This window comes from Bombina bombina, chromosome 2 (genome assembly GCF_027579735.1).
Source record: "Bombina bombina isolate aBomBom1 chromosome 2, aBomBom1.pri, whole genome shotgun sequence".
NCBI classification, from domain to species: domain Eukaryota; kingdom Metazoa; phylum Chordata; class Amphibia; order Anura; family Bombinatoridae; genus Bombina; species Bombina bombina.
Window position 1 is genome coordinate 306,432,462 of NC_069500.1, and position 23,642 is coordinate 306,456,103.

At 39.7% G+C, this 23,642-nt stretch overlaps 1 protein-coding gene across 1 annotated transcript in view; it reads right to left on the minus strand.

Moving 5' to 3' along the window:
* Positions 1-16,128, minus strand: part of LOC128646928 (alpha-aminoadipic semialdehyde dehydrogenase) — a 340,000-nt gene extending 323,872 nt beyond the window's left edge. Inside the window, exons 1-6 of the mRNA XM_053699738.1 lie at positions 16,054-16,128; positions 15,674-15,733; positions 15,353-15,469; positions 15,090-15,265; positions 14,985-15,017; positions 14,847-14,902 (exon numbers count right to left, since the gene is read on the minus strand). Coding sequence (XP_053555713.1) covers positions 14,847-14,902; positions 14,985-15,017; positions 15,090-15,265; positions 15,353-15,467 — 380 coding nt within the window. The 5' untranslated portion in view covers positions 15,468-15,469; positions 15,674-15,733; positions 16,054-16,128. The remainder of the gene's footprint in view (positions 1-14,846; positions 14,903-14,984; positions 15,018-15,089; positions 15,266-15,352; positions 15,470-15,673; positions 15,734-16,053) is intronic.
* Between the last annotated feature and the right edge of the window lie 7,514 nt (positions 16,129-23,642).

Genomic DNA, 23,642 nt, shown 5'->3' on the forward strand with positions numbered 1-23,642 from the left:
AACATATCGTACACAGCATCAGGAAAAATCTCAGTGAGATTAACCATAGTCTTAAATACTGAAATCATCAAAAGGTGTAGCTTCTTCAATCCCCAAAGTGACTAAAACTTATCTTAAAAGACAACAAATATGATCAATTCTAAATAAAAAAGAAGAATTATCAGGTTCTGCATCAGAAAAGGGAGCCTCAGGATAAGAGGAATCCTCATCATTAGAAGATACATCAGTATTTATCTGGTCAGTACATACAATACTAGTTGAAGGTAAACATGGACTGACCATTTATTTGAAAGCTGTAGCGCAGTCAGGGCCTTCTCAATGGCAACAGCAATAAAATGTCTTCATTGCTGGGGGTACACCATCTGCATCCATCTGTGAAATTGAAACAGTAGGTGCATTTGAAACCATAGAGACATTATCAGTGTGTGATAAAAAATCTATACACGAGTCATATACATTTGCTGAAAAAGCTACTTCAGATGTTTTATAAAAAACACACACCTTTTGTAGAAAGTTGTTCAACAGACTAAAGTCCTATGGTTACTTCAGGGACAGAGGCAGACTGTTCCATCATGGCAAGAAATTTAGAAAATGTAAATATTGCAATAATAACAATATATTCCCCTTATAAAGTTTGAGGCATGGGAAAGCTTTGCAAGGTTAAAAAAAGTTTAAGCTAAAACATGCATAAAGCCCTAGATAGAAAAAGAGGATGAAAAACAAAGAGGGAGGGACTTATAAATAAATTAAAAAGGTGCACATTTTAAATCACGGTAAAAAAATGCTGCATCAATGACATCATTGCGGGACCATTAAAAACAGGTGAGGCGATGGCCGCGCTTGTGAGAAAAAACAGTCCCAAGCGTCTGTAAGGTATGCCATAAAGATTCATAAAATAGATATTTAGTGGAACCTTTAAAAACTTTTCCAAACCCATTAAGAGTAATTACTAAAGTAAAAATAATACCTGTTCCTGGAATGTATATAAAACATTTATGTAACAAACTTAAACATAAGTACCCATCCACAGCTATAAGTGTCTTTAGTATTAAAAATATACTTACCGGTTGTTTGTAGACACTCGCCCACTGAAAACAGACAGACAAACCAGTACTGAAACATATCAGCAGAGATAATGGAATAGGAGTATAATGTTGATCTGTAAAGGGAGGCAAAAGATGAATCCCTGCAACCGAATTTACAAAGAGCCCATGAAAGATTTCCTGTGAGGCGAAAAACATGGTGTCATAATGCAGTACTTCCTTCACTTCCCGCTGACGAGCACTGTACTGTGAGGGGAACCGGGCTTCAATATGCTCTGAAGCATCTTTCACAGAAGAAATCAAGCACATCAATGCTTCGGCCACCTCAAAGGAGGCAAAGTTTAAACTGAGGTATGTGTTAGGTGGGTGGGGTATTTATAGGCTTTGAGGTTTGGGAAACTTTTCCTCCTCCTGGTAGGAATGTGCATCCCATACATAACTCATGGACTCTTGCCACCTGTATGAAAGAAATACATTAAATATGGTCAATATACCATTGCTAAAAAAACATGAGCTAGTGATGTATGGGATATACAATCCTACCAGGAGGGGCAAAGTTTCCCAAACATCAAAATGCCTATAAATACACCCCTCATCACACCCACAATTCAGTTTAACGAATAGCCAAATAGTGGGGTGATAAAATAAGGAGTAGAAAAGCATACAAAAAAGAGGAACTGGAAATATAATTGTGCTTTTATACAAAAGAAATCATAACCACCATTAAAAGGGTGGTCTCATGGACTCTTGCCAATATGAAAGAAATTAATTTATCAGGTAAGTTCTTACATAAATTATGTTTTCTTTCATATAATTGGCAAGGGTCCATGAGCTAGTGACGTATGGGATAGAAATACCCAAGATGTGGAAGTCCACAGAAGAGTCACTAAAAAGGGAGGAATAAAATAAAAAAATTTTGCTGAAAAAATTAAATCCACAAAAAAACAAACATTTTTCTTATAAATTTAAAGAAAAAAAAAAAACTTAACACATAAGCAGAAGAATCAAACTGAAACAGCTGCCTGAAGAACCGTGCTACCAAAGACTGCTTCTGAAGAAGCAAATACATAAAAATGGTAAAATTTAGTAAATGTATGCAAAGAAGACCAAGTTGCTGCTTTGCAAATCTAATCAACTGAAGCTTCATTCTTAAAAGCCCAAGAAGTGGAGACTGATCTAGTAGAATGAGCTGTGATTCTCTGAGGCGGGGACTGTCCCGCTTCCAAATAAGCCTTGTGAATCAAAAGCTTTAACCAAGATGCCAAAGAAATGGCAGAGGCTTTCTGACCTTTCCTAGGACCAGAAAAAAAACAACAAATAGACTAGAAGTCTTTCTGAAATATTTAGTAGCTTCTACATAATATTTCAGAGCTCTTACAACATCCAAAGAATGTAAAGATCTTTCAAGAGCATTCTTAGGATTAGGACACATAGAAGGAACAACAATTTCTCTACTAATGTTGCTAGAATTCACAACCTTAGGAAGAAATTTAAACTAAGTTCGCAAAACAGCCTTATCCTGATGAAAAATCAGAAAAGGAGACTCACAAGAAAGAGTAGACAATTCGGAAACTCTTTTAGCTGAAGAGATAGCCAAAAGAAACAACACTTTCCAAGAAAGTAGTTTAATATCCAAAGAATGCATAGGCTCAAAAGGAGGAGCCTGCAAAGTCTTCAAAACCAAATTAAGACTCCAAGGAGGAGAGATTGATTTAATAACAGGCTTGATACGAACCAAAGCCTGAACAAAATAGTGAATATCAGGAAGCTTAGCAATCTTTCTATGAAATAAAACAGAAAGAGCAGAGATGTGTCCCTTCAAAGTACTTGCAGACAAACCTTTATCCAAACCATCCTGAAGAAACTGTAAAATTTTAGGAATTCTAAAAGAATGCCAGAAGAATTTATGAGAAGAACACCATGAAATATAGGTCTTCCAAACTCGATAATAAATCTTCCTTGAAACAGACTTACGAGCCTGTACCATAGTATAAATCACTGAGTCAGAGAAACCCCTATGACTAAGTACTAAGCGTTCAATTTCCATGCCTTCAAATTTAACGATTTGAGATCCTGATGGAAAAATGGCCCTTGAGACAGAAGGTCTGGTCTTACAGGAAGTGACCAAGGCTTGCAACTGGACAACAGGACAAGATCCGCATAACAAAACCTGTGAGGCCATGCTGGTGCTATCAGAAACACATACGATTGTTCCATAATGATCTTGGAGATCACTCTTGGAAGAAGAACTAGAGGCGGAAAGATATAAGCAGGTTGGTAAAACCAAGGAACTGCTAAAGCATCCACCATCTCCGCCTGAGGATCCCTGGACCTGGATAGGTACCTGGGAAGTTTCTTGCTTAGATGAGAAGCCATTAGATCTATTTCTGGAAGACCCCACATCTGTACAATCTGACAAAATACATCTGGATGGAGAGACCACTCCCCTGGATGTAAGGTCTGACGGCTGAGATAATCCGCTTCCCAATTGTCTACACCTGGGATATGCACCGCAGAAATTAGACAAGAGCTGGATTCTGCCCAAAAAAGTATCCGAGATACTTCTTTCATAGCTAGCGAACTGCGAGTCCCACCCTGATGATTGACATAGGCCACAGTTGTGATATTGTCCGTCTGAAAACAAATGAATGGTTCTCTCTTCAACAGAGGCCAAACCTGAAGAGCCCTGAAAATAGCACGGAGTTCTAAAATATTGGTTGGTAACCTCGCCTTTTGAGGTTTCCAAACCCCTTGTGCTGTCAGAGATCCCCAGACAGCTTCCCAACCTGTAAAACTTGCACCTGTTGTGATCACAGTCCAGGTAGGACAAACAAAAGAGGCCCCCTGAATAATACGATGATGGTCTAACCACCAAGTCAGAGAGAGTTGAATGTTGGGATTTAAGTATATCAATTGTGATATTCGAATATAATCCCTGCACCAATGATTCAGCATACAAAGCTGCAGAGGTCTCATATGAAAACGAGCAAAGGGGATCGCGTCCGATGCTGCAGTCATGAGACCTAAAACTTCCATGCACATAACCACTGAAGGGAATGATTGAGACTGAAGGTTTCGACAAGCTGAAACCAATTTCATTCGTCTCTTGTCTGTTAAGGACAGAGTCATGGACACTGAATCTATTTGGAAACCTAAAAAGGTGACCTTGTCTGAGGAATCAAGAAACTCTTCAGTAAATTGATCCTCCAACCATGTCTTTGAAGAAACAACACTAGTTAATTTGTGTGAGATTCGGCTATATGTAAAGACTGAGCTAGTACCAAGATATCGTACAAATAAGGAAACACTGAAATACCTTGTTCTCCGATTACAGATAGAAGGACACCGAGAACCTTCGAAAAGATCCTTGGAGCTGTTGCTAGGCCAAATGGAAGAGCAACAAATTGTTAATGCTTGTCTAGAAAAGAGAATCTCAGAAACAGAGTGGTCTGGATGAATCGGAATGTGAAGATATGCATCCTGTAAGTCTATAGTGCCCATATAATGACCTTGCTGAACAAAAAGGCAGAATAGTCCTTATAGTCACCATCTTGAAAGTTGGGACTCTTACAAAACGATTCAAAAACTTCAGATCCAGAACTGGCCTGAAAGAATTTTCTTTCTTTGGGACAATGAATAGATTTGAATAAAACCCCAGACCCTGTTCCTGAAACGGAACTGGTATGATTACCCCCTGAAAGCTCTAAATCTGAAATACACTTCAGAGAGGTCTGAGCTTTCACAGGATTTGTTGGAACGTGAGAGAGAAAGAATCTTCTCAAAGGAGGTCTTACTCTGAATCCTATCCGATATCCTTGAGAGACAATACTCTGAATCCACTGATTTTGAACAGAATCTGCCCAAATATCATGGAATAAATCAATCTGCCCCCCACCAGCTGAACTGGATCGAGGGCCACACCTTTATGCAGACTTGGGGGATGGCTTTGGTTTCTTAAAAGGCTTGGATTTATTCCAACTTGAAGAAGGTTTCCAATTGGAACCAGAGTCTTTAGGGGAAGGATTGGTTTTCTGTTCCTTATTCTGTCGAAAAGAACGAAAACGATTAGAAGCTTTAGATTTACCCTTAGATCTTTTATCTTGAGGCAAAAAAAAAAAACTCCCTTCCCCCCAGTGATAGTTGAAATAAATGAATCCAACTGAGAACCAAATAAATTGTTACCTTGGAAAGAAAGAGGTAGTAATCTAGATACCATGTCAGCATTCCAGGATTTGAGCCTTAAAGCTCTTCTAGCTAAAATAGCTAAAGACATAGATTTAACATCAATTTTGATATCAAAAATGGCATCACAGATAAAATGATTAGCATGTTGAAGCAAACGAACAATGCTAGACAAACCAGGATCTGTTTCCAGTTAGGCTAGGCTATCCAACCAAAAGGTTGATGCAGCCACAACATCAGCCATAGAAATGGCAGGCCTGAGAATATAGCCAGAATACAAAAAAGCTTTCCTTAGATAATAATCAAGTTTCCTATCTAATGGATCTTTAAAAGAAGTACTGTTCTCCATAGGAATAGTGGCTAGAGTAGAAATAGCCCCATCAAGTTTGGGAATTTTTTCCCAAAACTCTAATCTAGCCGCTGGCAAAGGGTACAATCTTTTAAACCTAGAAGAAGGAATGAAAGAAGTACCAGGCTTAATCCATTCCTTGGCAATCACATCAGAAATAGCATCAGGAACTGGAAAAACCTCAGGAGTAACCACAGGAGGTTTATAAACAGAATTTAAACGTTTACTAGTTTTAATATCAAGAGGACTAGACTCCTCAATATCCAAAGTAACCAACACTTCTTTTAGCAAGGAACGAATATACTCAATCTTGAAAAGATAAGTAGATTTGTCAGTGTCAATGTCCGAGGTAGGATCTTCTGAATCAGAGAGATCCTCGTCAGAAGAGAATATTTTAGTATGTTGTCTGTCAATAGAAATGTCATCAATTTTATGAGACGTTTTAAAAGACCTTTTATGTTTATTAGAAGGCGGAATAGCAGACAAAGCCTTCTGTAAACGCATCAGCAATATCATTTTTTATATCAACAGGGATATCATGTACATTAGATGTTGAAGGAACAACAGAAACTGTACTAGTACTGATGGAAACATTTTCTGATTGTAAAAGCTTATCATGACAACTGTTACATACTACAGCTGGAGATATAATTTCAGCTAATTTACAACAGATACACTTAGCTTTGGTAGAACTGTGTTCAGGCAGCAGGGTTCCAACAGTTGCTTCTGAGACAGGATCAGATTGAGACATCTCGCAAAATGTAAAAGAAAAAACAACATTAAAGCAAAAATTATAATTTCCTTATATGGCAGTTTCAGGAATGGGAAAAAAATGCAAACAGCATAGCCCTCTGAGCATATAGAAGGCAAGAGGCATATAGGAAGTGGAGTTAAAAAGGAACTAAATTTTTTGGCGTCAAGAATGACGCACAACGCAAAAGGAAGTTAAGAAAACTTTGTTGGCGCTAACAACATCCGGAAATGACGCAACTCGTGTCATAATAGACATACCTTTGCGGCAAAAAATTTCTTGCGCCAAGAATGATGCAATAAATAACATTTTGCGCCCTCGCGAGGCCTAATTTTCCCCGCGAAATTTAAAGAAAAAACAGTCAAATTTGAAAAAAAGAAGGACTATACCCCAGGTAAGAAAAATAACTTCCTAAAACATGCTTCCCAAACTGAAACTGACAGTCTGTGAAAGGAAATATACATAGGCCTGACTCATGGAAAAAAAGTAAAATACATATATTTAAAACTTGATATACAAACATAAAGCGCCAAACCATAGCTGGGAGTGTCTTAAATAATAAAAAACATAATTTATGTAAGAACTTACCTGATAAATTCATTTCTTTCATATTAGCAAGAGTCCATGAGCTAGTGACGTATGGGATATACATTCCTACCAGGAGGGGCAAAGTTTCCCAAACCTCAAAATGCCTATAAATACACCCCTCACCACACCCACAATTCAGTTTAACGAATAGCCAAGAAGTGGGGTGATAAAAAAGTGCGAAAGCATATAAAATAAGGAATTGGAATAATTGTGCTTTATACAAAATCATAACCACCACAAAAAAAGGGCGGGCCTCATGGACTCTTGCTAATATGAAAGAAATGAATTTATCAGGTAAGTTCTTACATAAATTATGTTTTCTTTCATGTAATTAGCAAGAGTCCATGAGCTAGTGACGTATGGAATAATGACTACCCAAGATGTGGATCTTTCCACACAAGAGTCACTAGAGAGGGAGGGATAAAATAAAGACAGCCAATTCCTGCTGAAAATAATCCACACCCAAAATAAAGTTTAACGAAAAACATAAGCAGAAGATTCAAACTGAAACCGCTGCCTGAAGTACTTTTCTACCAAAAACTGCTTCAGAAGAAGAAAATACATCAAAATGGTAGAATTTAGTAAAAGTATGCAAAGAGGACCAAGTTGCTGCTTTGCAGATCTGGTCAACCGAAGCTTCATTCCTAAACGCCCAGGAAGTAGATACTGACCTAGTAGAATGAGCTGTAATTCTCTGAGGCGGAATTTTACCCGACTCAACATAGGCAAGATGAATTAAAGATTTCAACCAAGATGCCAAAGAAATGGCAGAAGCTTTCTGGCCTTTCCTAGAACCGGAAAAGATAACAAATAGACTAGAAGTCTTACGGAAAGATTTCGTAGCTTCAACATAATATTTCAAAGCTCTAACAACATCCAAAGAATGCAACGATTTCTCCTTAGAATTCTTAGGATTAGGACATAATGAAGGAACCACAATTTCTCTACTAATGTTGTTGGAATTCACAACTTTAGGTAAAAATTCAAAAGAAGTTCGCAACACCGCCTTATCCTGATGAAAAATCAGAAAAGGAGACTCACAAGAAAGAGCAGATAATTCAGAAACTCTTCTAGCAGAAGAGATGGCCAAAAGGAACAAAACTTTCCAAGAAAGTAATTTAATGTCCAATGAATGCATAGGTTCAAACGGAGGAGCTTGAAGAGCTCCCAGAACCAAATTCAAACTCCAAGGAGGAGAAATTGACTTAATGACAGGTTTTATACGAACCAAAGCTTGTACAAAACAATGAATATCAGGAAGAATAGCAATCTTTCTGTGAAAAAGAACAGAAAGAGCAGAGATTTGTCCTTTCAAAGAACTTGCGGACAAACCCTTATCTAAACCATCCTGAAGAAACTGTAAAATTCTCGGTATTCTAAAAGAATGCCAAGAAAAATGATGAGAAAGACACCAAGAAATATAAGTCTTCCAGACTCTATAATATATCTCTCGAGATACAGATTTACGAGCCTGTAACATAGTATTAATCACGGAGTCAGAGAAACCTCTTTGACCAAGAATCAAGCGTTCAATCTCCATACCTTTAAATTTAAGGATTTCAGATCCTGATGGAAAAAAGGGCCTTGTGACAGAAGGTCTGGTCTTAACGGAAGAGTCCACGGTTGGCAAGAGGCCATCCGGACAAGATCCGCATACCAAAACCTGTGAGGCCATGCCGGAGCTACCAGCAGAACAAACGAGCATTCCTTCAGAATCTTGGAGATTACTCTTGGAAGAAGAACTAGAGGCGGAAAGATATAGGCAGGATGATACTTCCAAGGAAGTGATAATGCATCCACTGCCTCCGCCTGAGGATCCCGGGATCTGGACAGATACCTGGGAAGTTTCTTGTTTAGATGGGACGCCATCAGATCTATTTCTGGAAGTTCCCACATTTGAACAATCTGAAGAAATACCTCTGGGTGAAGAGACCATTCGCCCGGATGCAACGTTTGGCGACTGAGATAATCCGCTTCCCAATTGTCTACACCTGGGATATGAACCGCAGAGATTAGACAGGAGCTGGATTCCGCCCAAACCAAGATTCGAGATACTTCTTCCATAGCCAGAGGACTGTGAGTCCCTCCTTGATGATTGATGTATGCCACAGTTGTGACATTGTCTGTCTGAAAACAAATGAACGATTCTCTCTTCAGAAGAGGCCAAAACTGAAGAGCTCTGAAAATTGCACGGAGTTCCAAAATATTGATCGGTAATCTCACCTCCTGAGATTCCCAAACTCCTTGTGCCGTCAGAGATCCCCACACAGCTCCCCAACCTGTGAGACTTGCATCTGTTGAAATTACAGTCCAGGTCGGAAGCACAAAAGAAGCCCCCTGAATTAAACGATGGTGATCTGTCCACCATGTTAGAGAGTGTCGAACAATCGGTTTTAAAGATATTAATTGAGATATCTTCATGTAATCCTTGCACCATTGCTTCAGCATACAGAGCTGAAGAGGTCGCATGTGAAAACGAGCAAAGGGGATCGCGTCCGATGCAGCAGTCATAAGACCTAGAATTTCCATGCATAAGGCTACCGAAGGGAATGATTGTGACTGAAGGTTTCGACAAGCTGTAATCAACTTTAGACGTCTCTTGTCTGTTAAAGACAGAGTCATGGACACTGAATCCATCTGGAAACCCAGAAAGGTTACCCTTGTCTGAGGAATCAAAGAACTTTTTGGTAAATTGATCCTCCAACCATGATCTTGAAGAAACAACACCAGTCGATTCGTATGAGATTCTGCTAAATGTAAAGACTGAGCAAGTACCAAGATATCGTCCAAATAAGGAAATACCACAATACCCTGTTCTCTGATTACAGACAGCAGGGCACCGAGAACCTTTGTAAAAATTCTTGGAGCTGTAGCTAGGCCAAACGGCAGAGCCACAAATTGGTAATGCTTGTCCAGAAACGAGAATCTCAGGAACTGATAATGATCTGGATGAATCGGAATATGCAGATATGCATCCTGTAAATCTATCGTGGACATATAATTCCCTTGCTGAACAAAAGGTAAGATAGTCCTTACAGTTACCATCTTGAACGTTGGTATCCTTACATAACGATTCAATATTTTTAGATCCAGAACTGGTCTGAAAGAATTCTCCTTCTTTGGTACAATGAAGAGATTTGAATAAAACCCCATCCCCTGTTCCGGAACTGGAACTGGCATAATTACTCCAGTCAACTCTAGATCTGAAACACATTTCAGAAATGCTTGAGCTTTTACTGGATTTACTGGGACACGGGAAAGAAAAAATCTCTTTGCAGGAGGTCTCAACTTGAAACCAATTCTGTACCCTTCTGAAACAATGCTCTGAATCCAAAGATTGTGAACAGAATTGATCCAAATTTCCTTGAAAAAACGTAACCTGCCCCCTACCAGCTGAGCTGGAATGAGGGCCGCACCTTCATGTGGACTTAGAAGCAGGCTTTGCCTTTCTAGCTGGCTTGGATTTATTCCAGACTGGAGATGGTCTCCAAACTGAAACTGCTCCTGAGGATGAAGGATCAGGCTTTTGTTCTTTGTTGAAACGAAAGGAACGAAAACGATTATTAGCCCTGTTTTTACCTTTAGATTTTTTATCCTGTGGTAAAAAAGTTCCTTTCCCACCAGTAACAGTTGAAATAATGGAATCCAACTGAGAACCAAATACCACCTCCATCGGAGGCAAAGTTTGTAAAACTGAATTGTGGGTGTGGTGAGGGGTGTATTTATAGGCATTTTGAGGTTTGGGAAACTTTGCCCCTCCTGGTAGGAATGTATATCCCATACGTCACTAGCTCATGGACTCTTGCTAATTACATGAAAGAAACATACTTACCGAAAGACACCCATCCACATATAGCAGATAGCCAAGCCAGTACTGAAAAAGTATCAGCAGTGGTAATGGTATATAAGAGTATATCGTCGATCTGAAAAGGGAGGTAGGAGATGAATCTCTACGACCGATAACAGAGAACCTTTGAAAAGATTTCCCGCAAGGAAAACCATAAAATCAATAGGTGATACTCCCTTCACATCCCTATGACAAACACTGTACTCTGAGAGGAATTGGGCTTCAGAATGCTTAGAAGCACTTATCATAGAAGAAATCCTAGAAATCAAGCACAAACTTCACCAAGTCCATAGGGAGGCAAAGTTTGTAAAACTGAATTGTGGGTGTGATGAGGGGTGTATTTATAGGCATTTTGCCCCTCCTGGTAGGATTGTATATTCCATAAGTCACTAGCTCATGGACTCTTGCTAATTACAAGAAAGAAAAACAAATCTTATCGTGGACAAAGACTTGTGCACATTACTGTGTGCGTGTATATACTGTATGTATATATATATATATATATATACACATATACACACACACATACACACACAGAGAGAAGCACACTCACAGGAACGAATAACTGGCTCAATACTATTGTTAGCCTGTTCTATAGCGATTTACCACTTGGGTGCAGCTTCTTTTAGCCCAGTAATGCTTTTCAGAGAGAAGAACTTTCCTGTAGTATCCCGCCTATTACGGTCAGTCCAGCGCCGAAATACCAGGCAATTCCTCTCTGAACAAAGAACATAGCAACCCCAGACGATCGTTTCGGCCTTCATTGGGCCTCATCAGTGAGGTGTAGCCATATTCCTCTAAGCACACTGAGCAAGGAGTCCACGTCTGGTTTACCCTTTTTCCCATAGGGAGACTAAATACACAAACAGAGAAGCACACTCACAGGAACGAACAACTGGCTCAATACTATTGTTAGCCTGTTCTATGGCGAGTTACCACATGGGTGCAGCTTCTTTTAGCCCAGTAATGCTTTTCACAGAGAAGAACTTTCCTGTAGTATATCAGTCTGATCCCGCCTATTACGGTCAGTCCAGCGCCGAAATACCAGGCAATTCCTCTCTGAACAAGGAACATAGCAACCCCAGACGATCGTTTCGGCATTCATTGGGCCTCGTCAGTGAGGTGTAGCCATATATATATATATATATATATATATATATATATATATATATATATATATACATATATATATATATATATGAGGTTTTCTGTGGGAAAACAAGCCTCTGGGCCTGTCTAGATTGGTTAATGAACTACACAATGAGTTATGTTTTCTATATTTTGTGCGTAGTGGAGGATTTTAAACTCGCCTTTTATCTCCCCCTAATTTAAAATGTTGTTGTATTCTGCCTGGAATCAACTTCACCCAGCAGTGATTCTAACCTTCTCCCAGCTGATGAGTGGCAAAAACCTGGGATGGTTATGAATCACTGCACTAACCCTAGCTAAGTTTATAAGCTGTGTGAACAGCGATACTTTGGCGTAAAGGGAACCTGCTGAAAAGCAGACTGAAGTAAAAAAGTGTGTCATTGTGTACTTAATTTGCATATCTTACCCAGAATCCTTTGCTGCATTGGAAACAATGTAATTCAGAGGTTTTCTGTGGGAAAACAAGCCTCTGGGCCTGTCTAGATTTGTTAATGAACTATATATATATATATATATATATATATATATATATATATATATATATATTTTGTAAATACGTAAACACACACACATATACAATGTCTTCCGAAGTACATGCTCTCACTTAGAGGGGTTCAGTAGCCAGGATGCATGCAAATAAAATCCACTTCATATAACAGGCATTAACTAGCTGGTCTTTTCTTTTTAAAGTGCCTTTTTTAATGTTTGATGTTACATTAAAATGAAAATTTTGCCAGCTGGATGGAATTATGAAGTAGCTAGGTGAGGGTAGTGTAACATTTTCTAATATTATATAGATTTTCTGCTATCCAAAGCACAAATTAATTACACAATTTAACATAAAAGTATTTATTATACTTTGTGCAATAAAAATATCGTTATTAGCTAATTTTAGCTTAGCCCCTTAACGACACAAGTCGTACAGGGTACGTCGCACACAACCTGGTCTTTAAAGACCAGCGACGTACCCTGTACGACGTTGGGGATTAAAGTGGATGGAAGCGATCCTGATCGCTTCCAGCCGCTTTACGGTTATTGCAGTGATGCCTCGATATGGAGGCATCCTGCAATAACATTTTTCCCCCATCCGATGCAGAGAGAGCCACTCTGTGGCCCTCTCTGCACCGGCATCGATGGCCGCAATCGTTGGTGGGTGGGAGCCGACGTGGGAGGCGGGTGGGCGGCCATCGATGGAAGATTGAAGAGAGAGGGGGGGCGGGATCGGGGAGGGAAGAGAACTGTATGGGAGGGATCCTGGGGTGTGATGTTTCAGGTTGGAGGCTGATCTCTACGCTAAAGCTAAAATTAACCTTGCAAAGTCACTACAAGCTACCTAATTAACCCCTGCACTGCTGGGCATAATACATGTGTGGTGCGCAGCGGCATTTAGCGGCCTTATAATTACCAAAAAGCAACGCCAAAGCCATATATGTCTGCTATTTCTAAACAAAGGGGATCCCAGAGAAGCATTTACAATCATTTATGCCATACTTGCAAAAGTTGTTTGTAAATAATTTCAGTGAGAAACCTAAAATTGTGAAATATTTTACGTTTTTTTTATTTGATCGCATTTAGCGGTCAAATGGTAACATGAAATATACCAAGATGGGCCTAGATCAATACTTGGGGTTGTCTACTACACTACAGCTAAAATTAACCCTAGACGCTCCCTACATCCTCCATAATTAACCCCTTCACTGCTGGGCATAACACACGTGTGATGCGCAGTGGCATTTAGCGGCCTTCTAATTACCAAAAAGCAACGCCAAAGTCATATATGTCTGCTATTTCTGAACAAAGGGGATCCCAGAGAAACATTTACAACCATTTATGCCATAATTGCACAAGTTGTTTGTAAATAATTTCAGTGAGAAACCTAAAGTTTGGGAAAATATTTGGGAAAAAGTGAACAATTTTTTTTTATTTGATCGCATTTGACGGTGAAATGGTGGCATGAAATATACCAAAATGGGTCTACATCAATACTTTGGGATGTCTTCTAAAAAAAAATATATACATGTCAATGGATATTCAGGGATTCTTGAAAGATATCAGTGTTCCAATGTAACTAGCGCTAATTTTGAAAAAAAGTGGTTTGGAAATAGCAAAGTGCTACTTGTATTTATTGCCCTATAACTTGCAAAAAAAAAAAAAAACGAACATATAAACATTGGGTATTTCTAAACTCGGGACAAAATTTAGAAACTATTTAGCATGGGTGTTTTTTGGTGATTGTAGATGTGTAACAGATTGTGGGGGTCAAAGTTAGAAAAAGTGTGTTTTTTTCCATTTTTTTCCTAATATTTTATAAAAAAAATTATAGTAAATGATAAGATATGATGAAAATAATGGTATCTTTAGAAAGTTCATTTAATGGCGAGAAAAACTGTATATAATATGTGTGGGTACAGTAAATGAGTAAGAGGAAAATTACAGCTAAACACAAACACCGCAAAATGTAAAAATAGCCCTGGTCCTTCAGGGAAAGAAATTGAAAAATGGCCTTGTCCTTAAGGGGTTAATATTGGCTAAAATTTTAGCCAGGGGGTGCACCACTAAAAAAAGACCTGAGGAGAACACGGATATATATTGCACTAAGATTGAAATATAAATGAATGAGTTTGTATAATATATTACATTTGTTTCTGGTGCATTTCTTGGCATGTAAATTGATGCACAATATAAACTATTTTTAAATGTTGTTAGGTCTAGTCATTGGTACTTTTTAATGAATAGCCTTTTACATTTAGCTTTAGTGTAGCTTTTATGCCTCAACAATGTATGTAGGTATCATTTCCATGTTTCTATATAACAGTGCTAAAATACAGTAAATTAAGGCATGGGTTATAAATGAATAATATGATCCCCATACAAATAACCTAAACTGCACACTCAGCACCATACACCTATAAGATCACATGACAAAGGGAGGTTGACCTGTGCATCTTGGAAGTGACCCAGTGGTGTTTCCTAGATTTCCGGACAGCAGGCGCCTAATGTGATGAAACAAATATATTTATTTTAAAGAGACTAATATAATCATATCTATAAAGTAACACTATAATAGACATTTACCTTAATACACTGGCATTTCTCACATTGCTGGACCTGTAAGAAATCAGTTGTTAACGTGTACAGCTTTCATAAATATTGCAAAACACAAAAATAATTAGTGTGTACCCAGTTCTCAATATCCTTGGTCATGCCAAACCAGAAGAATTTTGACGACATTGCTATCCCTGTTTTTCCGATGCCTAGGTGACGTCCAGATGGAGGTGAATGGAGTTCTTCAAAGATCCTCCTTCCTTCTTCCTTTGATTTAACGACTTTTTTACTTCCGTAGAAGATCTCTCCATCTGTAATGAAAGGGAACAATAAAGAGCTACATTCATTACAAAGCTATGTTCCCAAATCACTAAAATGTATGTTATTTTTATTCTAACCTTTTAGTGTAAATTTAGCGGCGTACTTCTTAAAACGGAATTTCTGGTATTTATCATACCATAATGGGAATTCTCCCACAGAGAGAAAGTTGAAAATTTCTTGCCACTTCTCCATACCTATAAATGTAGAACACCATTCTCAGCTAAAATATTACAATCCTTTACAGTCGTCGGTAGTCATCTGCTCAGATTACTAAACATTAAACAATAAAAACTACCCTAACTGCCATATATAATGACTAATTACCATATGTAACCACTAACTAAAACTATCATGCAGGAAAAGGATAAATGCCCCACCACAATATGGGTAATACTCACCATCGGGTAGTCTGGTAAGACCAGACACTGCTAGGCAAGAGAAGGTATCAAATGCGAAGCCTGCGAGGGAACAATACAAGGTTAAGAGTGTGAGCTCTGAAATACTCCACCACGCTGTGTAATATATAAGTGGTATGGTATTGCCATCGGGGAGTCTGTGTCATATACTGTCCGGTCATTCTACAAATATTTTTTATTCATCTCAGCCTATATTTCATATGAGCTCTTTTTGCTCATTGTAGCTTTATTCCGTTTTGGCTCTATTTCTACTTGTACATATAATTTTGTCTTATTCTCTTTTAAAAGGTTGTACCGCCCATTGCTCTCCTTATAAAAGCCTCTCCACACCTTATATCATTGCTTGGTAATTCTAAACCTACCTTGGAGTTCCCAGCCACTTCGTTTGCAAGGCTTCAGTTTACTGACTGCTCTCTAATCAGCGGTTTATCGACAAGTTGTCTCAGCCTCGTTTTGGTTCTAGAGGTGACGTCACACGCCAACAGTCTCAGTCCGTGAGCAGGATCAGCCGGAGCTGCAGCACGCTTAAACCGTTCACAGTGTCTCCTCTTTGATTCAGCTACGACTACTACTAAGTAAGTTCCTGCTTAGTCCTACTACCCTATGACTTCTCGTCCTATTTCCACCAGCTGCATTTATCCTTACCGTTACTTTGCTTATTCAGTACTGTGTTTTCTGTGTCTACGTAACATTGTACTACAAGACATCTGTGTATGCATACAGAACTCACTTTCATTTTACAAGCTTGCCACCGCTATTACCGAGTCAATACTGAATCTTAGTTGTATTATAATACATATAGGAATTGACTATCAAATGTACACAGTTAATTAATTTGTGAACTTAACTTCTCATGTGTGCCTTTAAGCCAATACCAAAAATCAAAAGTCAGTTTCCCTGAACGTATATTGGTTCCTTTTTCCCAGTAAGTCTGCTTACTTTCAGTACCCCAATAATCAGGGAAACTTTTCCACAAATAATATTCATTTAATTATACTGGTAGATAAAGCATACTCTGCATCTGGGTCATATAAACTTATAGAATCCTCACTCCTTTCTCCTAGGGGATCATCTTTAAAGGGCCAGTAAACCTAGGAAATAATGTTATATAATTCTGCACATAGTGCAGTATTATATAACATTAGCTTAGCTCCAGGATCCTAAAGTCAATAATTAAATAGATATAACGCAAAGAAAACAGAACGCCGCTCCTGGCTCTACTGAGCGGGTCTGTTTACTTCTGCTAAGTGCATCATGGGCACGCTGTCTATTCACAGCGTGCCTGATCGCGCTATTAAAATCAATGTAGCTCGCTCCCGCTCTGGTCTGGTAGCGGGAGCGAACTACATTGATTTTAATAGCGCGATCGGGCCGGCTGTGATTAGACAGCGTACCCAGATGCGCTTAGGAGAAGAAAACAGACCCGCTCAGTAGAGCCAAGAGTGGTGTTCTGTTTTCTTTGCGTTATATATATTTAACTATTCACTTTAGAGATCTGGAACTAAGCTAATGTTACATAATTCTGCACTATGTGCAGAATTATATAACATTATTTCCTAGGTTTACTGGCCCTTTAAATAAAAAGAACTTTGACACCATTTGACAGTCTGTTCAAATTCCAGACTGCTATGTAACTGAAATCCCCTTAACACTTAAAGTACACACTGTACAGTGTGTTCTATTCAATGCAGTGTTAATTATTGTGCTGTGTATAACACTATATATATAACAGAATTTATGCTTACCTGATAAATTACTTTCTCCAACGGTGTGTCCGGTCCACAGCGTCATCCTTACTTGTGGGATATTCTCTTCCCCAACAGGAAATGGCAAAGAGTCCCAGCAAAGCTGGTCACATGATCCCTCCTAGGCTCCGCCCACCCCAGTCATTCGACCGACGGACAGGAGGAAATATATATAGGAGAAATCATATGATACCGTGGTGACTGTAGTTAGAGAAAATAATTCATCAGACCTGATTAAAAAAAACCAGGGTGGGCCGTGGACCGGACACACCGTTGGAGAAAGTAATTTATCAGGTAAGCATAAATTCTGTTTTCTCCAACATTGGTGTGTCCGGTCCACGGCGTCATCCTTACTTGTGGGAACCAATACCAAAGCTTTAGGACACGGATGAAGGGAGGGAGCAAATCAGGTCACCTAAATGGAAGGCACCACGGCTTGCAAAACCTTTCTCCCAAAAATAGCCTCCGAAGAAGCAAAAGTATCAAATTTGTAAAATTTGGCAAAAGTGTGCAGTGAAGACCAAGTCGCTGCCTTACATATCTGGTCAACAGAAGCCTCGTTCTTGAAGGCCCATGTGGAAGCCACAGCCCTAGTGGAGTGAGCTGTGATTCTTTCAGGAGGCTGCCGTCCGGCAGTCTCATAAGCCAAACGGATAATGCTTTTAAGCCAAAAGGAAAGAGAGGTAGAAGTCGCTTTTTGACCTCTCCTTTTACCAGAATAAACAACAAACAAGGATGATGTTTGTCTGAAATCTTTAGTAGCCTCTAAATAGAATTTTAGAGCACGGACAACGTCCAAATTGTGTAACAAACGCTCCTTCTTTGAAACTGGATTCGGACACAAAGAAGGTACAACTATCTCCTGGTTAATATTTTTGTTACAAAACAACTTTAGGAAGAAAACCAGGCTTAGTACGCAAAACCACCTTATCTGCATGGAACACCAGATAAGGAGGAGAACACTGCAGAGCAGATAACTCTGAAACTCTTCTAGCAGAAGAGATTGCAACCAAAAACAAAACTTTCCAAGATAGTAACTTAATATCTATGGAATGTAAGGGTTCAAACGGAACCCCTTGAAGAACTGAAAGAACTAGATTTAAACTCCAGGGAGGAGTCAAAGGTCTGTAAACAGGCTTGATCCTAACCAGAGCCTGAACAAATGCTTGAACATCTGGCATAGCTGCCAGTCGTTTGTGTAGTAAGACAGATAAAGCAGAAATCTGTCCCTTTAGAGAACTTGCAGATAATCCTTTCTCCAAACCTTCTTGTAGAAAGGATAGAATCTTAGGAATTTTTATCTTGTTCCATGGCAATCCTTTGGATTCACACCAACAGATATATTTTTTCCATATTTTATGGTAAATTTTTCTAGTTACAGGCTTTCTAGCCTGAATCAGAGTATCTATTACAGAATCTGAAAACCCACGCTTTGATAAAATCAAGCGTTCAATCTCCAAGCCGTCAGTTGGAGGACCCTGAACAAGAAGGTCCTGTCTCAAAGGTAGCTTCCATGGTGGAGCCGATGACATATTCACCAGGTCTGCATACCAAGTCCTGCGTGGCCACGCAGGAGCTATCAAGATCACTGAGGCCCTCTCCTGATTGATCCTGGCTACCAGCCTGGGAATGAGAGGAAACGGTGGGAATACATAAGCTAGGTTGAAGGTCCAAGGTGCTACAAGTGCATCTACTAGAGTCGCCTTGGGATCCCTGGATCTGGACCCGTAGCAAGGAACCTTGAAGTTCTGACGAGACGCCATCAGATCCATGTCTGGAATGCCCCATAATTGAGTTATTTGGGCAAAGATTTCCGGATGGAGTTCCCACTCCCCCGGATGGAATGTCTGACGACTCAGAAAATCCGCTTCCCAATTTTCCACTCCTGGGATGTGGATCGCAGACAAGTGGCAGGAGTGATCCTCCGCCCATTGAATTATCTTGGTCACTTCTTTCATCGCCAGGGAACTCCTTGTTCCCCCCTGATGATTGATATATGCAACAGTCGGCATGTTGTCTGATTGAAACCTTATGAATTTGGCCTTTGCTAGTTGAGGCCAAGCTTTGAGAGCATTGAATATCGCTCTCAGTTCCAGAATGTTTATCGGGAGAAGAGACTCTTCCCGAGACCATAAACCCTGAGCTTTCAGAGATTCCCAGACCGCGCCCCAGCCCACTAGACTGGCGTCGGTCGTGACAATGACCCACTCTGGTCTGCGGAAGCTCAATCCTTGTGACAGATTGTCCAGGGTCAGCCACCAACGGAGTGAATCTCTGGTCTTTTGATCTACTTGAATCATCGGAGACAAGTCTGTATAATCCCCATTCCACTGTTTGAGCATGCACAGTTGTAATGGTCTTAGATGAATTCGTGCAAAAGGAACTATGTCCATTGTTGCAACCATCAAACCTATTACCTCCATGCACTGCGCTATGGAAGGACGAGGAACAGAGTGAAGTACTTGACAAGTGCTTAGAAGTTTTGATTTTCTGACCTCTGTCAGAAAAATCCTCATTTCTAAGGAATCTATTATTGTTCCCAAGAAGGGAACTCTTGTTGACGGGGACAGAGAACTTTTTTCTTTGTTCACCTTCCATCCGTGAGATCTGAGAAAGGCTAGGACGATGTCCGTATGAGCCTTTGCTTTTGACAGGGACGACGCTTGAATTAGGATGTCGTCCAAGTAAGGTACTACTGCAATGCCCCTTGGTCTTAGAACCGCTAGAAGGGACCCTAGTACCTTTGTGAAAATTCTCGGAGCAGTGGCTAATCCGAATGGAAGTGCCACAAACTGGTAATGCTTGTCCAGAAAAGCGAACCTTAGGAACTGATGATGTTCCTTGAGGATAGGAATATGTAGGTACGCATCCTTTAAATCCACGGTGGTCATAAATTGACTTTCTTGGATGGTGGGAAGGATCGTTCAAATGGTTTCCATTTTGAACGATGGAACCCTGAGAAATTTGTTTAGGATCTTCAGATCCAAAATTGGTCTGAATGTTCCCTCTTTTTTGGGAACTACGAACAGATTTGAGTAAAATCCCATTCCTTGTTCTTTTATTGGAACTGGATGTATCACTCCCATCTTTAACAGGTCTTCTACGCAATGTAAGAATGCCTGTCTCTTTATTTGGTTTGAGGATAATTGAGACCTGTGGAACCTTCCCCTTGGGCGTAGTTCCTTGAATTCCAGAAGATAACCTTGAGAAACTATTTCTAGCGCCCAAGGATCCTGAACATCTCTTGCCCAAGCCTGAGCAAAGAGAGAGAGTCTGCCCCCTACTAGATCCGGTTCCGGATCGGGGGCTATCCCTTCATGCTGTTTTTGTAGCAGTGGTAGGCTTCTTGGCCTGCTTACCCTTGTTCCAGCCTTGCATTGGTTTCCAGGCTGGTTTGGGTTGTGAAGTATTACCCTCTTGCTTAGAGGATGCAGAATTAGAGGCTGGTCCGTTTCTGCGAAAGGGACGAAAATTAGGCTTATTTTTAGCCTTAAAAGACCTATCCTGTGGGAGGGCGTGGCCCTTTCCTCCAGTGATGTCTGAAATAATCTCTTTCAAATCTGGTCCAAATAATGTTTTACCTTTGAAAGGAATGTTAAGCAATTTTGTCTTGGATGACACATCCGCTGACCAAGACTTTAGCCAAAGCGCTCTGCGCGCCACTATAGCAAACCCTGAATTTTTCGCCGCTAATCTAGCTAATTGCAAAGCGGCATCTAAAACAAAAGAGTTAGCCAATTTAAGTGCTTGAACTCTGTCCATAACCTCCTCATACGAAGATTCTCTACTGAGCGACTTTTCTAGTTCCTCGAACCAGAAGCACGCTGCCGTAGTGACAGGAACAATGCATGAAATTGGTTGTAGAAGGAACCCTTGCTGTACAAAAAATTTTTTTTAAGCAAACCCTCTAATTTTTTATCCATAGGATCTTTAAAAGCACAACTGTCTTCGATAGGAATAGTAGTGCGTTTGTTTAGAGTAGAAACCGCCCCCTCGACCTTGGGGACTGTCTGCCATAAGTCCTTTCTGGGGTCGACTATAGGAAATAATTTCTTAAATATAGGGGGGGGGACAAAAGGTATGCTGGGCCTTTCCCACTCTTTATTTACTATGTCCGCCACCCGCTTGGGTATAGGAAAAGCGTCGGGGGGCACCGGAACCTCTAGGAACTTGTCCATCTTACATAATTTCTCTGGAATGACCAAATTGTCACAATCATCCAGAGTAGATAACACCTCCTTAAGCAGTGCGCGGAGATGTTCTAATTTAAATTTAAATGTCACAACATCAGTTTCAGCTTGATGAGAAAATTTTCCTGAATCTGAGATTTCTCCATCAGACAAAACCTCCCTCATGGCCCCTTGAGATTGGTGTGAGGGTATGTCAGAACAAATATCATCAGCGCGCTCCTGCTCTTCAGTGTTTAAAACAGAGCAATCGCGCTTTCTCTGATAAGTAGGCATTTTGGATAAAAGATTTGCTATGGAGTTATCCATTACAGCCGTTAATTGTTGCATGGTAATAAGTATTGGCGCACTAGATGTACTAGGGGCCTCCTGTGTGGGCAAAACTGGTGTAGACACATTAGGGGATGATGTAGTATCATGTTTACTCCCCTCATTTGAGGAATCATCTTGGGCAATATCATCATCTGTGGCATTACTGTCCTTACTTTGTTTGGACACTATGGCACACTTATCACATAAATTTAAATGGGGAGACACATTGGCTTTCATACATATAGAACATAGCTTATCTGATGGTACAGACATGTTAAACAGGCTTAAACTTGTCAATCAAGCACAAAAAACGTTTTAAAATAAAACCGTTACTGTTTCTTTAAATTTCAAACTGAAAACACTTTATTACTGAATATGTGAAAAAGTATGAAGGAATTGTTCAAAAATTACCAAAATTTCACCACAGTGTCTTAAAGCATTAAAAGTATTGCACGCCAAATTTCAGAGCTTTAACCCTTAAAATAACCGGAACCAGAGCCGTTTTTACATTTAACCCCTATACAGTCCCAGCTATATGCTTTGCTGAGACCCAACCAAGCCCAGAGGGGAATACGATACCAAATGACGCCTTCTATAAGCTTTTTCAGTGATTCTTAGCTCCTCACACATGCATCTGCATGCCTTGCTCTCCAAAAACAACTGCGCATTAATGGCGCGAAAATGAGGCTCTGTCTATAACTAGAAAAGGCCCCCCATCTGAAAAAGGTGTCCAACATAGTGCCTGCCGTTTTTCTAAACGTTCCCCAAGATTATAATAACAATTATTAGTTAGAATCTGCATAATATGCCTAGTAAAGCAATCGTTTTAGCCCAGAAAAATGTCTACCAGTTTTTAAGCCCTTTTTGAAGCCCTTTATTCTTTTATGTTTAACTAAGAAAATGGCTTACCGGTCCCCATGAGGGGAAATGACAGCCTTCCAGCATTACATGGTCTTGTTAGAAATATGGCTAGTCATACCTTAAGCAGAAAGGTCTGCTAACTGTTTCCCCCAACTGAAGTTACTTCATCTCAACAGTCCTGTGTGGAAACAGCAATCGATTTTAGTTACTGTCTGCTAAAATCATCTTCCTCTTACAAACAGAAATCTTCATCCTTTTTCTGTTTCAGAGTAAATAGTACATACCAGCACTATTTTAAAATAACAAACACTTGATAGAAGAATAAAAACTACATTTAAACACCAAAAAACTCTTAACCATCTCCGTGGAGATGTTGCCTGTGCAACGGCAAAGAGAATGACTGGGGTGGGCGGAGCCTAGGAGGGATCATGTGACCAGCTTTGCTGGGACTCTTTGCCATTTCCTGTTGGGGAAGAGAATATCCCACAAGTAAGGATGACGCCGTGGACCGGACACACCAATGTTGGAGAAATATATATATATATATATATATATACACACAAACATATTATATACACACACATACAGTATATATTAACACTGTATAGTGTTAAGTACAGCACAATGTTATATATAGAACACACTGTACTGTGCATAACATTGTGCAGTGTGTTATACAAAGAATATTGTCTTATACACAGTACTGTGTAAACAATGTACTGTGTTATGTATAGTACAGTGTATAACACTATGTTCTATATATAACATTGTTGTGCTATATATAACATTGTGCTGTATATAAACACACAACGCTGTGTATAACACACAGTACAGTGTTATACACAG